Source organism: Octopus sinensis, linkage group LG7, assembly GCF_006345805.1.
Source record: "Octopus sinensis linkage group LG7, ASM634580v1, whole genome shotgun sequence".
Taxonomy (NCBI): domain Eukaryota; kingdom Metazoa; phylum Mollusca; class Cephalopoda; order Octopoda; family Octopodidae; genus Octopus; species Octopus sinensis.
In genome coordinates this window covers 62,334,816-62,357,870 of record NC_043003.1, presented here as the reverse complement: position 1 = coordinate 62,357,870, position 23,055 = coordinate 62,334,816, and the positions used below count along the sequence as shown (strand labels likewise).

Genomic DNA, 23,055 nt, shown 5'->3' with positions numbered 1-23,055 from the left:
ACAATTATTATTGTCACATTCCAAGAAACAAACTTTTAATTTTCTAGATATCTGATGTCTGTCATATGTGGCTCCTGCATTAAACAAATAATCTAGACAATAGTTAGTGTGCATCTATATGTGGTTTGTATATTTTTAAAGGTATGGTAACTGATGTATTTGTTGCAGTGCATTTCTTCTTGTATACTTTCATGGCTTGGTCTATCAGTTTGTTAGAATATCCATTTTTTTCCTTCTGATTGATGTTATTTGATTCTGCAGATTTCCTAAGCATTGTTTGAGGAGGAAAATCTAAATACTTCTTTTAGTAACGATTCTGCAACAAACATTTTTGCATCTGCTTCAGTGTAGGTTTATACATTTATTTATGCATTTTTATGTAAACAGATACATCTTTTGTTTTCTATCTGAATATATATCAGGAGACGGTTTTGCATTGCTAAGAGTTTTATTTCACTTTGGATGATGAGTTTTAATATGGAAATGTTTTCTAAGTCTTCTCTTAATTTCTGGATATCTGGTATGTCTATTACACCCTTTTAACACCATGTGATTCTTGTCTGAAACCTTAAATCAAAAACTCCTTCCATTAAACATTATTAGATACTGAAGTCCATTTTGAATTGTCAGAATACTCGTAGATGTTTCTGTTCCATCTAGATGTTAGTATTAACATAAATAAAGCATATTTCAACTATATTTATATTTCAGAATTAACATATGCATTTCTACAATAGAACCAGTATTAGAACTCACTCAGCATCCTTCATTCATAAACATCACTTTTATTTATTCACTAACTATTAAAACTTTTTACATTGATATCACCAATGTTTGATATGAATAGATACATGTCTGATTGAATGGTTTTTAAATAGGAATTAGATATTTCCAGACTTCTATTAAACATATTTTTCTCAAGAGTCATGTTTTTCCTGCTTGCTCAGTGTTTTCCCCTTCTCCTCTGCAATGTTATCCTAGTGACCCCTGGCACACCATACTTGCATACAATCACAGCACACCATACAGTTAACTCATGATGTGTGTGTTTTCATACATCAGTGCCTGTTTCCAAGTCTCCCACACATTAAGCTCAAATTTCTAACATCACTTCTTTCAAATACTACTTTTAGTTACAGTTATAATAGAAGTGTTTTACTTATAATCAATGGGACCTTTTCCACTAAATGTAAATGTAGACAATTTTTGCAGCTCGTGTTATTCAACACACTACATTATCTTAACCAGACTGCTAACACCACCAAACAGCTTTGCCCAGTCCCCATCAAACATACATAACAATATTGCTAGACTTACTTGGCTTTTTAGTTTATTCACAAGCACTAGTAACATACAGAAACATATTACAACATAATATATATTATTCTAGACAAGGAGAATATCAGCCTCCCTCTCAGCTGTTAAAAAGTATTGTTGTGGGATTCCTTTGGTTACGATGATGTGGGTTCCAGTTGATACGATAAACGGAACAGCCTGCTTGTGAAATTAATGTGCAAGTGGCTGATCATTCCACAGACACTTGTACCCTTAATATAGTTCTCAGGGAGATTCGGCATGACACATAGAGGTACAACAGAAACAGGAAGAAAGAGTGAGAGAAATTTGTGGTGAAAGAGTACAGCAGGGTTTGCCACCACCCCCTACTGGAGCCTCGTGGAGCTTTAGTTGTTTTCACTCAATAAACACTCACAACGCTCGGTCTGGGAATCAAAATCACAATCCTACAACCGTGAGTCCACTGCCCTAACCACTGGGCCATTGCGCCTCTATGTTAGAAAGTATACAATGTAGCTGAATCAGTTCTCTACTCCTCAATATTCACTCAAATATTCACTCACATGTATACACAACTAGGTATCTGTGTCAACTCACATGTATTGACACACAGATCTATGTAAGTGTCACACACATAGCTAGGTTTAAATATTCTTGTATACAACAGTATTTCATATTCTCCTTTCTAGTATATATAATGCATTTATTGCTTGGCAACACTCGCATATGCTTATTTCCAGATTTGATGGTTTATTGTTACCAGCCATCTATGTGCAGAAGAAATACTGGATGTAGCAGCCAACATTAAGGGGCATTATATGAGTGATTCGTTTTATAGCTACTTTCAGCCAGTCAGATCACTTCCTTTTGGTATATGCACCCTTAAAGACAGACAGATTTGCTAAGTGACTTATGACCAAATAATGGTTGCTGGCTTTTGAAGGGTGGGATAGGGTTGAAATTAAAATTTATGCAGAGGAAAATCAAGAATACAACCAAAACGTAAAATACCCAGGTATTTCACACAACTGAATAAAACTGCTTCATTGCTGTCAGATACTTTACTGGTCAGAAAAGGATGCTCTAGCAGTGTTCTTTTGAGGATATGGACCATTCAACATAATACTGCTGCCAGATATTAAAGCAGTCATCTTTAGAATTACAACAGTCACCTACATAGTGTTTGGAAATACTCAGTTTCAATGTCATTCTTAAAATTGACTGTATTTATATCAATGAAAAATTCACCAAGTATTTTGCTGAACAATAATAAACCAGATACTTCTGGTCCTCATATTAAAGACATTTTAATTATTCTGTCCACAATGGTTCTATCTGCTATTTGGCATCTTACGATTTTGCTGTAATTTTTATGGTACTTTTGCAACATATTTGCATCATCTAGTTGCATATGATTCTGTATATTACATTAAACTTAACAACAGCTATGTGGCTTCTGTTTTATACAGCCAAACACACACGCATACATCACCTTCCATATCTTTAATCTTATGTATTCTGTATTTTGCATGATAACATATTTTCACTTTGAGTTTAATGTGTTCTAAACTGTTTAATGCTATTTGAGTCTTGTCTGAAGTCATATTCAATTAGAAATCCCTTCCATTAAATATTATAAGCTACTAAAGTCCATTGAGACTTGAACAAAAACTCTCAGAATTTTCTATCTCATTCAGATGTAATTATTACCATGAATAAAATACATATTTTAACTATACTTATGTTCTAAAGTTAAAATTAGCATGTCTATTATGAGACATGTGTTAGCTGGAGTTGAATATTGCTTGGTAGTCTTCCATATTCACATCTTTACTATTGCCTTATCTTTTTACTTAGCCATTGCTCTACTCATCACCAACACTATTATTATAAATAGCAAAATTCTACAGATATCCTCATCATAAAGTACACACCAGAGCGCATCCAGAAATGAAAGGAACACAGAAAACAACTTCATATCAAAATTCAACATCCAGAATAGTACAAATAAATTCTTAGCAATACAATAACTCCATTACTAAACAAACATTTAAGCAGAAAACAATAGACACATCATATCCGCTTACTCCAAAGACATAAATAAATTCATATTTTTACATGGAGGCAGTGAATGTCAACACAGATAAAAAAAAATGTCAGTGGTAAAATAATTAGTAAAAAAAGCATTTAGATTTCCTTTCCCTACAGAAAGCACAGGGAAAAAATCCTCATAAAACAAACATTTGTTCTGACAAATAAATAGAGATGAAATAGACTGCAAAAAGTACATTAGAACTATGACTATTAAAAATGCACAAACCATACATAAAGTGTATTTTATGAATCAAATTCATACTCACCACAGAATAAATGAATACATTGTCAAGAACCTCATAAAGCAAATAATCCCAAAATATACTACATCAAATGATAAATTAAAACTAATAATACAGGACAAAAATTCTAAAATGAAAAACTTCAACAACAATCACAAATATGAATATCCACATACAAGCTAGTGATAACCTATGTGATTTATGAATTCATGTTGCACACATAAAAGCTGAAGAAATTATGACACTCCCCCCCACACACACACATAATACACACACGAAAATACACATACATATGTACATGTATATTCTCAACATACATCCCTACATATGTGTATGTATGTACATTTTCCACACATGTACTTTTGTCCGTGTGTGTGTGTATGTGTATAACATATGCATATCAATACACACACATGTATATACTCTTCTGCTTGTGGAGATATATAAATGTTGTTTTTTTTAATATTAGTTTACATTTTGTAGAAAGCTTATAATTTAAAAATTGGAGGTGTACCTATAATAAATACTTCAGAATAACCAACATAAGCTGTGTTTGACATAGATAATTAATATACATATAATGCAAACAAATATACACTCTCATAAACACTTTTAAGAAAACATATATAGGCATATACACACATGTACACACAAACACACACACACAGAGAAAATCATAGATTTTATATCTGCTTTTGATCTATGCTGACATAGGCTGAACAAGGAGGCAGTATTTTGTGACCAGTGCAGTAACAACCCCTCATTTGAAAAGTAAGAGACAAGAAAAACATCTCAATGAAAAATATTGTTCCAATATATATTTTGTCAAACTCATATCAGCAAAAAACCAATCATACACACATGCACACATAATGAGCTATTTTGATGCTAGGTATATTTTAAAGCCTCTTGATACTAGACAGTTGAAATCTTTCCTCTAATTATTCTAGATTCTGCTGTGGGAAGTTTAAAACAAGCTGTTTTGTGAACAACTTAAGCATTGAGAACTATAATAAATAAGTAAGGAGCTCAGAACAGAGCCCTGATAGACACTTACCTGGACACTAAATTCCACACTGAACTAAATGTTAAATCTCAAAGTTGACAGTCACTCATCTACACCTACGTTTCTTCATGGTCACTAATCTACAGAGTGTAGTTTCCATTCAAAAGACTTCTCCAGGTCAATGAATGGCCGATGCTGTGCAGTTACATCCTATCACAAACCCAAATTGTATCTAAGTAAAAAGCTGTGCTGTAACTATTTTTGTCACTGTCATAACTTAGCCCATCAGTTTGATACCTCTGTCGATGCTTTTGTACTAAAGCATCTGCTAAAGCCTAAAACTATAATTAAAGACAACTGCACACAGTGTCACACAGCAGGGACAAACCCAAACAACAGAGCAGCAAATTGAACTTCTTCACTGTCATATTTGTAGTGAATATTACACAACTGGTGGAGCTTTGTCAGTCACCATTTCTCACTGTTTTGTTAAAGCAATGATATAGTCATGTACTGTCTATAAGTGGAACTGAAGCTTTCTCTCTTTACTCAGAATTCAGTTAGAGCTGGAATCAGTAGAACTGATCATTGTCTACACATGATTCATACAAGACATGTTTCAATTGAATAAGACATTGATTTGTCATATTCACTTCCATCAGGCTCTCAGCCACACAATTTCTTTTCTTTTATCTCAACATTTTTCGTTCAAAATACATGTGTTACCTGAAACAGCTTAATTTCAAGAACATGTAGATAACACTAAGTCTACAACACATTTATCTCAAATCCTGATTTTAATGTTTGTTATAATAAAAAATTGTCACTCCTCTCTGCATGAATTGCTGTCTCATTTCAAAACTACACTTTACAAACTTTTAAAAGAAAACAAATACTATTTAACCAAGTAGAACTATCAGACCACTTAAGCCAGGAGAAATATATTTTTGGTGATATGTAGAAAATAAAAGAGAATTTCATGTACTCAGTGAGTGAGTGAGTGAGTGAGTGAGTGAGTGAGAGAGAGAGAGAGAGAGAGAGAGAGAGACAGCATGTGTGTGTGTGTGCACCCATGTGAAATCTGTTTGTTTTTCCTAGCTATTTTGTCATGATATATTCCAATATAGGCTTTAAGAGGTGATCATATTTAATGCTCTTGATATCAATCCATCTGGGAACATCCTTGGTTCTGATACAACTCGCAGTTTAAAGTGATCCAAATTAAAACCTTCCATCAAAATTCCAGCCTAATTTGTGTTTTAAAAACCTGTTCAATAATGACAAAGTTATTTTCCTAAATTCTTCAATATTTTCAAAATTAATTGGAGCAAAGGTGTCATACTTCAACAGCATTATTGTAACAGAAAGGTTAATGATACCTGAACATAAAATTCATTATTTCAATACAAAATAATTCCATGCCATTCTCAATAACATTCCTCATCTTAAATTATTCCCTTCAGAACATAGTGAAGTAATCAATGTTTCCAATGGCTTCATCTGGGAATCTAATACTCTGAACATTGTCAACAAAATACCATTAAGAATATTTTGTTCCATGTAACTTTCTGCTTTTTCTTTACAAAAGAAAAGAAAACTATGCAAAACATTTCAGTTTGACCATCTTGCATAAAGCTGTTTAGGGGTTACATTATTGAATGTGTTTTTCATTTAAGACAAAAGGATGTAATTTGAGGCTGATTTGGTTGATATTTTTGGCAGAGTAAGCACTCATGAAGAGGTGCAAGTTGTACTCAATAAAGGAAAAGTATACAGAGCATTGATTGAGATTGATATCTAGATTACATTTCTGATATTAATATGTTTACAAAAAAAATTTAATAATAGCTTGTAGTAATATCATCCACATATATAAGTTTCATATATATATGCATGTGTGTGTGTGTGTGTGTGTGTATACATACATATATATACACACACACATATATAAACACATACACACACATAGTAAAAACCTTATGTGCATCATATTACACACACATACATGGATGCACACACATGCACACACACGCACACACACACACGCACACACACACACACACACACACACACACATTTAATACAATGCATTATTGAAGTCATAATTTCTTTTTCCTTGTCAGAGCTTAACAAAAGAACAGTTAACTGCTTTCTTGAGCTGGATTTCATAATTTTAAATGATGTCAATCATATTGCTAAATATCAATAGAAGATATTTGTGAGACAAATATTGTCAGAGTCATCAACATTGAAATATTTCAGTGATCAGTTACTTGGATAGACACATAGTATCAAACCGTCATAAAATGATGGTAACAAAAACAGGTGCTCTGCTCTCCTGCACATTCAAGTCAGATATCAAAATTATGTATCCCAGTTACATGGACAAATAGTTCTTTTTCTTTTTCAAATCAAAGTTGTCAAAAAATGTAATGGGAACTGATCCAAGTTAGCCAAAAAATAAATTTAGACAACTGGTTCTGGCAAAAACTTGTTAATAAAAACAGTTTGATAAAACTGAGTAATTTTTTCCAACAGAATTAAGAGCTTGAACCACAAACTAAAACCTTCCACACAAATAAAAAAAAACATTACACCTATAAAAGAAAATGTAATTCATATTTGAATAGATTGGCAGAACACAATTATACATATAATAAAGTTGCACAATGTATATGATAGAAGAGAGAAAAGAAAGACAAAAGAAATATACCACAAGCATGGTCTATCAATATAATAATCTACTTGTTCATTCCGCTGAGGTCGACTTTACCTTTCATCCTTCTGGAGTCAATAAATTAAGTACCATTTGCATACTGGGGTTGATCTGATCGACTGACCCCCTTCCTAAAGATTTCGGGCCTTGTGCCTAGTAGAAAAGAATCTGCTTGTTCATTCACCTGTTACACTTTAGTTAGTTAGAGAGGTGGAGTGAGTGTGAGCTGGAGTAAAAGTGAGAGAGAAAGAGGGGGGAGACAAGCGTAAGTAGAGAAGAAAGATACACAGAGTCCAATTGCATCACAGGGTTAGTTGAATGGAGAGGCGAAGAGCAAGAGAAAAAGATGGTGAAAGAAAAGGGGAGAGAAGTGTTAACAATGTGTTAATGGGTGAAAGAGTGAAAGTAAAACAGAAAGAGATATGTCCAGGATACAATATTCAGTGGGGGGGTGATGTTCTGAGTGGTGAGGTTAAAGGAAGGCAGATAAGGAGAGATGGGCAGAGAAGGTAATAACATTGAGAGAGAGAGAGATAGAGAGAGAGATAGTATTTGTATTATAAGAGTAGAGATACATCAACAGCAAGAAAAAGTAGATAGAAACAAACAGCTGGACAGAAATTAAATGGAATGAGCTTTGTTACTAAAAGTTATAGTGATGGTGATGATGGTGGTGGTGGTGATGTTGGTGTGTTTATAGTGAAAAGTATCTTTTTTATTGAACTCAATCTATACTATTTTTCTACCTGTTCACTCACATTTTATGCCTTAGTTTGTTAGACCGGAGGAGGAGGTGGAGTGAGAGAATGGAAGCAGGATTGTGAGAGTATGTGAGAAAGGAGTTAGCTAGCGAATGCATTATGCTGTCACTCATGTGGTTAGTGGAAGTAAGAGGTGAAGAGAAGAAGAGAAGGAGAGAAATGTTGAAGACATGAAGAGAAGAATTACATGGTTAAAATGTTTGTTGCAGAGGTAGAGAGAAATATAAAGTGCTTAGCAAAGGGAAATTTTAAAATCATATAATATATTATTATGACTGGAAATGAAATAATTTATGAATTTCTCATTAAAGTTATTGTTGTTAAGAAGTAGAACACTCCTATTTGGTTGGCTCCAAATGGATTGTGCCACAATATAAATGAATGTGTGATACAACAGTTATGAACTTGGTTAAATGAAAATGCAGTGACAATCTCCAATATTAAAGCCACCTGAAGCAAAATGTACTAAAAGTTAACTAGGGACACTCACAAGCCAACATATGAACTTCATTACTGTTGAGCAGCCTGATAGCATTAGCAGCTGAATTTTTGCCAAATCACAACCTATTTAGTTGTAGATGTATCTGGATAAATGATGTGATGTTTACAGGTGGAGCAGCTTTGATCATAAGTCTGTTTGATTAAGGCTGATCTGGTGCTAAGCAACAACAACCTAAAGAAACTGTTGTAAAGATACAGATGTGAGAGTAAGGACACAGGTACGGTGTATAGTTAAGTAGTTTTCATCCCAACTAAGTGGATTCAGGTTCAATATTACAGTAAGGCATCTTGGGAAAGTGTCTTCTACCACTCCTTTTGTGAACAAAATTTGAAAGATAGAAGCTGCATAAAAGTCCACTGAGGGACCATACCTGTTCTTGGATGGAAAACTTATTCAGTTGTTCAGTTTAAAACCCCTAACAGGCCTCCAGGTACCTTTAGCAGAGTATACCCAGTTAGAAGCATTTTTACCATTATTTCAGCCCGAGAGCTACTTCCTTCTGTTAGTCTCCAAAAAATGGTCAAGGCTACTACTCTTCCTTCTACAACAAAAACCATCAAAGCTGTAATCATCATTTTTATCATTCCCCACCACCATAACCACCATCATCATCATAATTTTTATGTCCATTGTTATCAGGCTGGTATGGGTTGGATGAAACTTATTAAGGAGAAGTATATCCTTCCAGTCATTATAGCAGTATGTCCTTCTTGTCACTATCCTTCCTGTCTCCATAGCAGTATGTCATTCCTGTCGCTAATCCTTAGTTTTTTTTATTATTTTTCCTTTTTCAAATATGATAGTTTTATTCCACTGACATTCACACATCAAAATCAACAAATAAACCAAGCAATGGGATATTTTGTTTATGGGAGACATAAACTAATATCACCACACTCACACACACACACACACACACACACACACAATGGACTTCCATTAAGTTTCCATCAACCAAATATCACAGACAAGACATTGATCACTCCTCTATATTAGAAGGGAGTTGCTCGAGATGAAATGACTTGGGTAGGATGTAATCCAAACCCAAGTAGTTGCAAAATGAACTGTAAACCAGAGAATCATTGTTACACCTAAAAAGCTAATCATTTAACAAGATCTAAAATTATTAAAACTCAAAATATAAAATTATATCTAGACTCTGAAATCAGGTAAACAGTGCATAATCGCCCATACCCAGTACAGAAGAAATTTTTTGAACTCAACATACAGAAAGGAAGGAGAGAAATGCAAGATAGTAGAATTGAACAACAAAACTAATATTGCAAAAAAATAACGACTAGCCGGTGCAAGAAGGAATCAAGTATAAATTCATTAATTGTCCTTGTCATAAGTGACAGCTTCACTATAAAAGGCCTTGGGGGGTTAGACACGCAAAAAGAAAAAAAAAATTAACAGCTGAATTCTAAATCCAACAAGGAGAAACAGCTTTGAAACAAAGTAACCAGCTGGTCTAGCAAAACACTCAGAAGAGAACATAAGGGAACGGGGGGGGGGAGCGGAGAAAGAAAGAAAAAATAAATTGTTCTATATTACGGTGGTGGGGGGGGGGGGTGAATAAGGTATACGCTGAGCTAAAGTTTATTGAGGAGCAAGCAATGACTTAAAATAAAAAATCTTTAAAAAATTTTGCAACCACAGTAACCCCGATTTTTTTAAAAAGCAAGTTGTATAAAACTCATCTATTAACAGTATCTTGCAGGCAGAAAGGAGATGAGCTAACATGAAAGTCAGCAATGACTGAAAAGGAAATTCTGATTTAGCAATTAAAACAAAAAAATTAGCCAAAGTAAAGTAATTAAACTCTATTCTAATGCCAATACAATATCTAGTCCACACAAAGATGAAATGCATTTACATGTTTAAACAGGTCTCTCTCTCTCTCTCTCTCTCTTTCTTTCTCTCTCCCCACCTCTCTCTCTCAATGTGTAAACATACATTGGGCAATATGCAGATACTTCCACTTATGAAGTGATAATGTGATAATGGTAAGACTACAACACACTGAAGAATATCCAAATTAAAAGGATGAAATGATCCACACATCAAAATCAAAAGCAATCTTTTATCTTGAATTATTTTTGATCAAAAAATGCCTGGAAGTATGTTGAAAAATATTGAACTAAAAGAACCTTGAAAAAGAATAAGCAGGATGTGAGCATTAATAATAACAATAATAATAATAATAATAATAATAATAATAATAATAATAATAATAATAATAAATAATAATAATAATTGTATGGTAAAAAAATAATATTAGGTGTACCAATAAGAGTCGGGTGATAAAAAAAATATGGTGAAAGACAATAAACAAGATATCACAGCTCAAACTTTTAGGCAATCAAGAACAAACTCTTACTCAATAGATAACACATTTTATGTAAGAATTCTATCATTATCATCATCATCATCATCATTATTTTTACAGTCATTTTCCATGCTATTATGAACTGGATGGTTTGACAAGACCTAACCAGTTAGAGAACCACATCTTGCTCCAGTGTCTCAGTTTCATCATGATTTCCATGGCTGGCTGGATGTTCTTCCTTATACAAACCACTTTGCTGAGTGTACATGGTGCTATTTCCATGGCATTAGTACTACAATGAGGTCATCTTATAACTTGCAAAACAAAACAGACTCCTTGATTGACAGGGAGAATAAGAGACTGAGTGGGCGTTTTATGCAAGGTGTTGAGAGTTTCAAGTATGATAAGAGGAGGAGCAATAGGTATGATGTGGGGAGATTCAAGGTGATGTGTAGAACATGAATAGGCAAAAGTGGTACCAGAAAAAGTGGTAAATATAGTGATAAGGAGGTGCCAGAATATACTCTCAAGGAGACATATCCAAAATGGTAAGTAGAAGAAAGCATGGAGACAGGGGAATCATCTGGGTGGGGAAGGTTGAAAAAGTGAGGAGGGAGAGTGAGTTGATGATAAGTACAATTGGTGATGGAACAATGTTAACGGATGATGGATGGATATTAACTGGGAGTAATTCAGAGTAGAGGGAGCAGTGCCTGGCAGTATAGAAATGGTATATGGTTTGTATTAACAGTGATGGAGAAAAGTAGCAGGAAGATGAGGGGTGGAGTTAGAGGTTGCAAGAGTGTGGGACATGAGAGATGGATAAAACAAGGGTGAGAGTGTGAACAAGGATGAAAATGATGGTAAATATGGAGGTGGGGTGATAATCTTAAGATTAGGGATGGTTGTCAATAGGAATGGTTCATGGAGGGACCCAGGTGAATGGATGGGAAAACAAGAAATGAAAAGAAGGGAAAGGAAAAAGAGGAAAGAAGCAGCTGTTGTAGACTTGACAGACTGAACAATCCAGTTGTGTGTATAGTGTTCATAAACATTATGCTTCCACAACCTTTAGTTGTATGCATACACTGTGTGAATAAATATATATATATATATATATATATATATATATATATATATATATATATATATATATATATATATTATGCTATTCAGTACTTCAATTATACATTAATAGGTGTAGATCTTCTTGAGCACAGTTCCTAAAATCAATTCTGATACTTGAATGGTACTTAATTTATCAACTCTAAGAAGATGAAATGCAAAACTACTGTGAAAGATTTATGAACTCAAGAATATAAAGAGATATAAGTAAATAGCACAACACACTTTATTTAGTGCTCAACTGATTTTTGCCTATCACTGAGCTTGATTTTGTTTGATTAAACAGCATTTTCATCCTCGTTTTAGTTATATATTTGACAGTAATATATTCATTATTGAGACCTTATGCTATTTGCATTTGAAATATTCTAATGTCACTAATGTTTTACTAATGAAACTGAAATTAATTTCATTATCCTAATGGCAGATATATTTGTGCAAATTGTAGAATGCTAAACAAAATGTTGTATACCATCAAGAATAGTTTCTCTCATTTCAGTATTCAGATGAATCAAGGCTGAATTAACCTTTCATCTTTATTTGATGCTATTCACTTAATCCACTTCTCTTGCACAAAAGTCTTATTTCAAGAGATTATGGTTATTATTTCCCACTGAGGTTGACTTAGCCTTTCATCCTTTCAGAGTCAATAAAATAAGTAGAAGTTGAGCACTGGGGACCATGTAATCGACTTATTCCTTCTTCTGGGATTGCTGGCCAGGTGCCAAAATTTGAAATTACCGTTATTTTTATCACTATCATTATTATTATTATTATTATTATTATTATTAGTAGTAGTAGTAGTAGCAGTAGTAGTAGTAGTAGTAGAGTAGTAGTAGTAGTAGTAGTAGTAGTAGTAGTAGTAGTAGTAGTAATAAGGTGGTGAGCTGGCAGAATCATTAACATGTCAGGCAAAATGCTTACATCATGAATTCAAATTCTGCCAAGGTTGACTTTGCCTTTCATCCATTCGGGGTTGATAAATCAAGAATTAGTCAAGTACTGGGGTCAATGTAACTGACTAGCCTACTCCCTAAAATTTCAGGCCATGTGTCTATAACAGAAAGGATTATTATTACTATTATTATCAGTAGTAGTAGTAGTAGTAGTATTCATTTCTTTATTGTCTGTCATCCTTTGGGGTTGATAAAATAAGTACTAGTTGAACACTGGTGTTGATGTAATCAACTCATCCCCATCTCCCACAAGCTGTCCTTGTGGCAAAAAATTGAATTAATTATTATTATTATTAAGAAGTCTTATTTTTAACATGTGCTTTCACTGCACTACCAAGTGCAGCTCTGTGAGCTTTGGGTATGTGCTGTGGTTTGTTTTGGTGCTCTTATTTTCACTGTATTGAAAGTGTTTTATATAGGATGTGTGCGGTGCCTAGTAGTCCTATTTCTTGTATGTTATATATACTTGTAAGTTCTGGTGATTTTGTTAAGTATTTGTCTGAATGTTTTGTTATAATAATAATAATAATAATAATAATAATAATTATTATTATTATTATTATTATTATTATTATTATTATTAGTAGTAGTAGTAGTAGTAGTAGTAGCAGTAGTAGTAGTAGTAGTATAGTAGTAGTAGTAGTAGTAGTAGTAGTAGTAGTAGTAGTAATAAGGTGGTGAGCTGGCAGAATCATTAACATGTCAGGCAAAATGCTTACATCATGAATTCAAATTCTGCCAAGGTTGACTTTGCCTTTCATCCATTCGGGGTTGATAAATCAAGAATTAGTCAAGTACTGGGGTCAATGTAACTGACTAGCCTACTCCCTAAAATTTCAGGCCATGTGTCTATAACAGAAAGGATTATTATTACTATTATTATCAGTAGTAGTAGTAGTAGTAGTATTCATTTCTTTATTGTCTGTCATCCTTTGGGGTTGATAAAATAAGTACTAGTTGAACACTGGTGTTGATGTAATCAACTCATCCCCATCTCCCACAAGCTGTCCTTGTGGCAAAAAATTGAATTAATTATTATTATTATTAAGAAGTCTTATTTTTAACATGTGCTTTCACTGCACTACCAAGTGCAGCTCTGTGAGCTTTGGGTATGTGCTGTGGTTTGTTTTGGTGCTCTTATTTTCACTGTATTGAAAGTGTTTTATATAGGATGTGTGCGGTGCCTAGTAGTCCTATTTCTTGTATGTTATATATACTTGTAAGTTCTGGTGATTTTGTTAAGTATTTGTCTGAATGTTTTGTTATAATAATAATAATAATAATAATAATAATAATTATTATTATTATTATTATTATTATTATATTATTATTATTATTATAGTAGTAGTAGTAGTAGTAGTAGTAGTAGTAGTAGTAGTAGTAGTACTTTATGAGGGTTATAAGGGAATTATGAGTTCCCAGTAAAATTAGCTTTCAACCAGGACTTCCAGTCAAACTCTCTTTATCTCACTTACATTCACCAAATCTGCTGTGATAAACAAAGATATCACAACTTGACATTGTCTCTGTTCTAAAATATTCAGGTTCCATGTTTGATATCAAAGCACTACTACCATTACTGCTACTGGACAGTGTTGTTTCCTATTCTTTATGTAAGAGAAAAGTGAGACCAATTTGTATATTTAAGTGAACTAAGGATACATATATCAATATTTGATTTATATGTATTTCATTATATGCCTTTGATCTAAACATATCAACTATTTTCTACTTTATTGCTTCTCTAATGTCTCTGTATTTTCAATATTCAGTAGAGGTATTTTGTGAAATGCATTCTGTTATTTTTATCAAACATCCTTCTATCTTGCATATACTACTACTCTTACTACTACTACTACTACTACTACTACTACTACTGTGCAAGAACACACTGTGTGTGTGTGTGTGTGTGTGTGTGTGTGTGGTAAAAATATATGAGTAACAAACATTCATAAAACCAAAACAAAATGAGATAGATCCACAGATTTACAAAGAATGAAACGAAAATTATAAGCTGGCATTTGACTCTAAAAACAAAACAGAGAAATGTAAATAGAGCCTACACGTTCAGCTAGGTAGTTGTAATTTACTAAAGTGGGGAGACATTATAGGAGCCATGGTACATTGATTACAGACAGCATCAAAGACGTTACAAATATATATTTTGGAAACTAAAATAGAAAGTGTCTTCGCAATATCTAAGAAATATAATGGAATGTATATTAAGCAAAAAAAAAAAAAAGGAACCTCCAAACCAAGCAAAAAGATAAAAAGTATTGATACAAACTGATGGACAGATTTTAACACTGAAGTCCACTACCTCTACATAGTTAACTTAATTATATTTTCCAGTACAAAATCAAGATTCAAAACTTGCTACAACTTTTAGATATTAGTTTCATATTTTGACACAAGGCCAGCAATTTTAGGAGAGGGGATAAGTCAATTACATCAATCCCAGTGATAAACTGGTACTTATTTTATCGACCTCTAAAAGATGAAAGGTAATAGTAGATAAGAGAGGTGTTAAAAATGGAGTATAGCAGAAGGGAGAACCAAAGAGGAGGGTATGTAGTATGTGCCTATTCTGCTCTCAGGTGAATACACTAGCAAAGTAGCACCATAGAAAGAGTAGTGATGAGTGTTAGGGGATGAAATGAATCTACTAAACACACTGTGACACCTTGGGCTCGTGTCTCCAATTATAGCCTTGGGCTGACCAAAGCCTTGTGAGTAGATTTGGTAGACAGAAACTGAAAGAAGCCAGTTATATGTATATGTATATGTATGTGTGTGTGTGTATATTCCTGTCATCACTGCTTGACAACTGGTACTGGTTTGTTTACCCCCCTGTAACTTAGAAGTTTGGCAAAAGAGACTGATAGAATAAGTACTAGGCTTTAAAAAAAAATAAGTACTGAGTTCAATACATTTGACTAAAAAATTCTTCAAGGTGGTGCCCCAGCATGGGCACAATCTAATGGCTAAAACAAGTAAAAGATAAAAGATGTATATGTATACATGTTGGCTTCTTTCAGTTTCTGTGAACCAAACCTACACACAAGTTTGGCCAACACATGGTTGTAATACAAGACACTTTCCCAAAGTGCCATGCAGTGGGACTGAACCAGAAACCATGCAGATGGAAAGTGAAATTCTTAACACAGCCATGTCTGCATGCACACACACACACACACACACACACACACATAACTACAGAAAACATTTCTAGTCCAGGACTATACCCTCCAGGAAATACTTTCCTAGCTAGACATTCCCAACAAACACCAAGTTTCAGAAATCCAGGATGAATATAAACCTCATCGATCTTAGAAATTTGAGACAGCCTAGAACTGATATGGTATTAAGTTTAAAATTAGACAAAAGAAGCTAATTAGGTCATAACTTGTCAACAAAATATTATAACTTAATTGAAAGATAACAGAAAAAAAGTTAAGCATTTATTTCATTTTGGATCATATCAAAACTGAATTCATTTTGCCAAGATTATTCATTTCATACTCAGAGTAACCATTTTAGAACTAAAATTTATCATTTCATTGTTTTTGTTATTTCCTTAACATTCAGGCTTTGTGCAGATAAGGCACATTTTACACAATAAAACACCTTATTTCTGTGTCTGGCTTCTTTTTTATAATTGCAAAATATGATGCAGTATTAATATGGTGTTAAATATGAAGCAATATAATGTCTGGAAACATTTTCATTGTGTATTTGCTGACAATTGATCATTGCTTTGTCTCAGCTGTGAGTCGAATACAGTTCAATACATATGCAATAAATTAAAGTTGTGTAACCCTTCATATATAATATCTATAGTATGTAAATCTAATTATATGATGCTACTTCAAGGAAAAAGAATAAGTATGAAGCAGAGTATATCACCTGCTGCAGTGTTTTAAGATGTGGAGGCAGTGGTGTGTCAGTATGATCTCATCACTTAAAGATGTTCATAGTATAGAAGACAGAGAAATGAATTTAGTAAACTAAGAATAATAACAAAAAATCAAATACAATAGAGGAATTTTTTTTTTAATTGTCCATTGAAGATGTAAAGTTAGGCATATAAGATAGTTTCAGTGTTAACCAAATTGCTAATGCTTCATATATTCATGAGTTTAAAAAAAGTACATGTCAGTTCTAAGAATAAGGTGCTTAATTACAATGCTGAAAAGAAATAACAAATCACATTTTCATTTTAAGATTGAAGTTATATTAAGATGTAGATGTTTTAATAATTGCATAACAGAAAATATATTAAATATTAATGTTTATGCTGAAGGTGGTAAGCTAGTAGAATTGTTGCCACCCTGGAAAAAATATTTACCCTTCTATTTTTACTATTTACTCTTCTGACTTTACATTCTGAGTTCAAATGCTACTGGTGTCTACTTTGCCTTTAATCCTTTTGGGGTCAATAAAATAGGTATTGAGTACTGGGTGTCAATGTAATCAACTTACCTGCTGCCCTGAAATTACTGGCCTTATGCCAAAATCTGAAACCAGTATTAATGTTTATGATGTAGTGAAGCACTGGTTTCATGGCCTCACTAAATTGAGTGGTTCACATAATAGTACTGAAACTGCTTGTAAGAGAGTAGATATATTTGGTGTCAATTTAAATCACTATGTAGCTTATTGTACAAAATGTAGAGTTTCAGTAAAGGTAAGGATGTGCAAAATAAATTAAACCTTTTCACCAGAAGCTACATGGTCAGGTCAGTCATATAGCTGACTGAATGATGAGTTGTGACCCACAGATCCATCATCCCAGTTTTACTATCTCTGCACAGCTCAGCATACACTGCACAATCTGATATGCACAGATGAATCATATACTCCTCAACATATGATTGCATATAATGCTGCAGCTATTTCTGTGCATTTAAGTTTTTAATGATTGTCAGAGCAGAGTAGGAGAGTAAAAGTTCTCAGCATATTAAAGTAATGCTCTAGGATATTGTATAAGCATCCAATTTTTTGGAAGTGGCTTGTCATGTAGTGACACAGACCATGGTATATCAAGTTTACTATTGTAACAATCAATATCCTTGGCATGTCTTGGTCATCTTTCATTTACAGTATTATTTGTCTATTATATAGGCAAGTGGTCTGTGTACTACTTTCATGATACATACTACACTGTTTTGCATACTTTGTTGTTTATTGTAGTTTGCTACAGAGATATTAGGGACCTATATAAGTTTGGCATTTTCTCATGCATTGTTTGTACATCGTCGAATGCTATTTCTTTCTGCTGCCTAATTAGGGTAAAGATTATTGCTCTAAGTATATGCATCATTTTGCTCTCTCTACTATTCTTCTATGTGTCTTGTGAATGCGGCACAGATGTCATATGTAATGCCTAGTATTTTTGCTTTCCATGTGTGTGTGTGTGTGTTCTTGTGTGCATGTGTGTGTTACATGTATATGCTTTGTAAGAGAAGCATGCTCTGAGGAGGATGCTTGAATTTAAGGCAAATGGACCATGAAAGCAAGGTAGACTGAAGAAAACGTGGAGGGGACAGGTGGAGGGGGAGATTGGGAGGGTTGGCTTGAGAAGGGAGGACACCCAAAACTGAGCAAGATGACAAGATGGTGTGAGGGCAGTTGCTACGGCATTGAGGTAGATCCGGCCACCCCCGTTAACGGGGACAAAACTTGGATTCAAAACACTGGATGATGAAGTTAATGATGATGATGATGATAATGTGATGGTTAGTTGTATTTGATGCTATCAATGATTGCTGGTAAAAAGTTGGAGATAGTGGATTTGATAAATGCTACTTTACTTTACACCTGTTTATTATTGAGCCAAGTTTCAAGATGATTTATATCAAAATGGAGTACTTGTACAGCAATAACTGGAGAATGGTAGATGGGTGTGAGTGTGATGTCATCTGCATATGAGGCTGTTAGCAGATTTTGTGTAAGTACAACATCATATAAGTAGAGGTTGAAAAGAGTGGGTGAGAGGATGAGCCCTTTTGGTATTCCATTCTCCATTTGAGAACTTGCAAGTTCTGGAAGTATTGCTCCTGTACTGCAGATAGACTTCACAACCTGACACATAATTTGCTAGAACATGTTTTGTATTGTTTCAAGTGAAGGTTTTTGTGTGTGTGTGTGTGTGTGTGCTTGTGTACATACGGAATGTTATCATCAATTTTACTAATGTAAATGGTGTTTAGAATGGTACATAAGACATGTTTTTGTTGTCGAGGTAATCATGTATTTTCTGTATTAGGCTTATGAGTAGTGAATGGGTGAGTGCAGTGGGCTGCACTTTTACTATTAATTGAAGACAGAATGTGTTAGCGATGTCAGTAATTGCTCTATCTAGGATTCTTGAGGTTGTGCATAGGAGAACAATGGATAGGGAAGCTGTGAAAAATCATACGATTCTGTATATCTTCCAAAGTTTGAGGATTTTATGATGCCAGTACATGTAGTTGCAGATATTAAGAAGTGCAGTGGTTCCTGTAGAGCCTAATTTAGATATAAGATTTTGCCTTTTGTCTTTCCCAAAGGCCTTTGATGTAGTAAATTTACCAATTACCATGTTGTTGTATGATGTAAGTGGGAAGGGGTCAAAACCATGATCTTAGTAGAAAGTGCATAACTTTTGTTTAATGCTTTGGTCATTTAATATGCTTTTTTAAATATGCTGATTCTCAAGAAATGCCTGATAAGAGCATTTGCTATGCATAGCAGTGTGCAACCATTGTTGGTGATACTAGTTAGTCTATACATGTTTCAGTGTCTGATTTGTGCTAAATACAAATGTCTGCTATTATTTTACTATGGTTTATTTATTTGCTATTTCTTTGTTTGATTATTTGATGTTGAGTTTTAGTTTGGAAGTTGAATAAGTTGCAGAATGTTCTTATAAAAACTTATATACAAACACAGAGACAGTTATGCTTACTCTTTGCCACAAGCCCCACTGGCATAAACAGAAAAGAATAGTGTTTTTTCTAGTATTAAATTTAGAAGTCAACTATATATATATTTTTTTCTTGTTTACTGTTAATACAATTACATCATGAAAGATAGTCATTTAAAACACGTATATGTGTTTATATTTCCTTTACTTTTGTTTCCTTTTACTTTCACTTTCCTTTTATTGCATGCTATAAAGTGTCAAAAAGTATTGTCAAACATTTGCACCTTCCTCACTGACACAATCTATTGGAAGTCATATTTTTGACACAATGTAGTAACCAATATTATCATGAAGACACTGAATTTTAAGAGGCTATTTTGACTCCTCCACACTGTAATTGTTTCAGTTTGAACACACAAACTTAAATCAAGTAACTTGCTTAATAAGTACAACCCCAAAATTGTTATTAATATGTTTGATGAAAGTTTAAGAAATAAATAATTATTCAAATCAAAACTTGGAAGATAACAATTAAAGAAATAGAAAGTATGTTAAAGTATGTTGCTGTTTTTGAAATCAAATACATAATCCTGAATATTATTTGTATCTTAACAACAGTTATTAAAACCTTTTAAGGATTTCAATGAAAAAAAAATAATAAATTCCAGGTTATGAAACACATAGTTAAATCATAAAATTTAATAACTTTAGATGTATTGATGTAATAAAATAATATTATTTGTCATAACCAGTTTTATGAAAAGCAACTCTAAAGTTATAGCAAATATGAAAAACAAAATGCTCAATAAAAGCTATTTTAATATATTTTACAATAATTATAGTTGAAAATAACTAAAAAATAAATACAAAGAAAATTACCAACCTTTGATCCAAACTTGTATACAAACATAATTTCAATTCCTAAAGTAAAACAGTTTAAATTAGGATTTTAAAATATTGTTTTTATTTCAAAATGTTATTTCCATATATTCAAATTATTTTACAAACATTCTTCATTCATAAGATTTCTAAATACATGTCTTATGAGAAGGTAATTTCACACTGGAAAGTCACAATAAGATGAAGGGAAAATTAATGAAGAATTAACATAATTGCTTTCTTCATGTACTACACAAAATATTTTTAATTCCATACATTTTGCTGATTATGTATTAATTAGAAATATGATTTAAAGTTTTCATTGCTAAAAAGAAAATTAGTTACCTGACAGAGTTTATTTTAACAAATTTTTATACCTCAAAAGTTAACAATGAAATATCTTAAAGAAACTTTATTGATGCTGCACAGTTATACACACCAATTTAAATATTGATTTTTAATACACTATAATATGCTTAAAAAATAATTTCAGATATTGTAAACAATAAATATAATTCAATAATTCAGATAGGTTACAATATAATATTTGAATATTAAAGAAAGCTTTAAATAGTTAAAATAAATAAAAGAAAAAATTATTGAATTTCTATATTTAATCATATGTATCAGAAATATTGTTTATATCATGATAAAATATTTCTGAGTCAAAAAAAAATTCTCAAATAAAAAAAAGATAGTAAGACTAAAAAGTTTTATGTTTAGAATCTTTTGTTTTGAAATAAATACTATGCAGGAGTGGCAAATAGTCTGATAAGAAGATGTCTTGTAACAATGGGTAAAATTTAGCAGAAGTATCAAATGGTGAGCATGAAGTGAATATATGCGTGTATATATATATATATATATATTATTGAATAATTAATAAATATATTATTTGTACAATTGAAACAAAAAAGCAAAGTTATCAGTAACATAGTAAAATGTTCAATAAATTAGTTTGAATGTTATTTGTGCTCAGTGGAGTGGAATATTTAAAGGCTAATAAATCACTAAATAGTTTTCAAAGAGAAATATATTAAAGGTGATAAAAAAACAAAGACTTTCTATTCTTATTAAGGACACTACATAATGTTTTAAAAAATTAAATATTGCATGGATGAATACTTTAAACAAAAAGCAATGCAAAATATTTGTTTAAGTTGAAAACATTTCCTTTTATTATTTTTAACAATAACACAAATTAGTATATGAAAGAAAGCAAACATTAGGAAATAAAGTGTTCTTATTGAATTTAAAGAATAATTTCAGCTCTTCTGTAATCTCTTTCTTGCTTACAGGAATTTATATTTGTTTCTGTTTCCTTTCAAACTTGAAGATTTGCATATTGATAGAATAAGTTTTTACGCAACTTTACACATTTCGCTTACCACTAGTCCCAAAGCTGAAAAGTACATGGTGGATCTTTTTTGTTAACTATACAGAAGCTGTCTTTCTTAGGAACAGAATAAATTGGAAAACCTGAGTACAGGCATCGCTGTATGGTTAAAATGTTCACTTCATAATTGCATGGTTCCACTTACATTTCAATAGACACCTTCAGCTAGTGTCTTCTACCTCAAACTTGGATTGATTCAAGTTTTGTAAGTGAAACTACATAAAATGAAACTGTACAGAAACCCATTGAATGGACTGCACCTGTTTCTTTTTTTCTAAGGAGTGGATTGAGAAGACCCAGCAGGTAAAGTGAGATTACAGCCGTAGCCTATACCAGTGTCACGTAACCAGCCCATTTAAAAAGTACCTTTGAATTATTGGGCAACATGCCATGCTTAAGGAGAGCTACTGGGTGAAGTAAAATCAAAATCAAAATCACAATCAGAATCTCAATCAAATCGAAATCAAAATGGAAATTGTAGTTGTGGCCAGTGCTGCCTAACTGGTTCCCGTGCTAGTGGCACATAAAAAGCACCATCCAAACATGGTTGATGCCAGCCCCACAGCCCTGATTGGCTCCCATGCTGGTAGCACGTAAAATGCACCCACTACACTCTTGGAGTGGTTAGTGTTAGGAAGGGCATCCAGCTGTAGAAACCTTGCCAGATCAGATTGGAGCATGGTGTAGCCCCAGACAAACCGTCCAACCCATGCCAGCATGGAAAACAGACATTAGATGATGATGATGGAATGAGGGAGGCAAACATAATTTGTCACTTGGTTTAACGTCACCATTTCATCCTTGTTGCATGACTCCACAACAGATTTTCAAGCTAAGGGAGTTATC

General features: G+C 33.0%; 1 protein-coding gene across 3 annotated transcripts in view; it reads right to left on the bottom strand.

Moving 5' to 3' along the window:
- The window catches only part of LOC115214428 (meiotic recombination protein SPO11-like), a 757,765-nt gene that overhangs the window by 313,001 nt on the left and 421,709 nt on the right, over positions 1–23,055 (bottom strand). For all 3 annotated transcript variants that reach the window (XM_036504807.1, XM_036504808.1, XM_036504809.1), the window contains one exon: positions 20,818–20,855. In XM_036504807.1, coding sequence (XP_036360700.1) covers positions 20,818–20,855 — 38 coding nt within the window. The remainder of the gene's footprint in view (positions 1–20,817; positions 20,856–23,055) is intronic.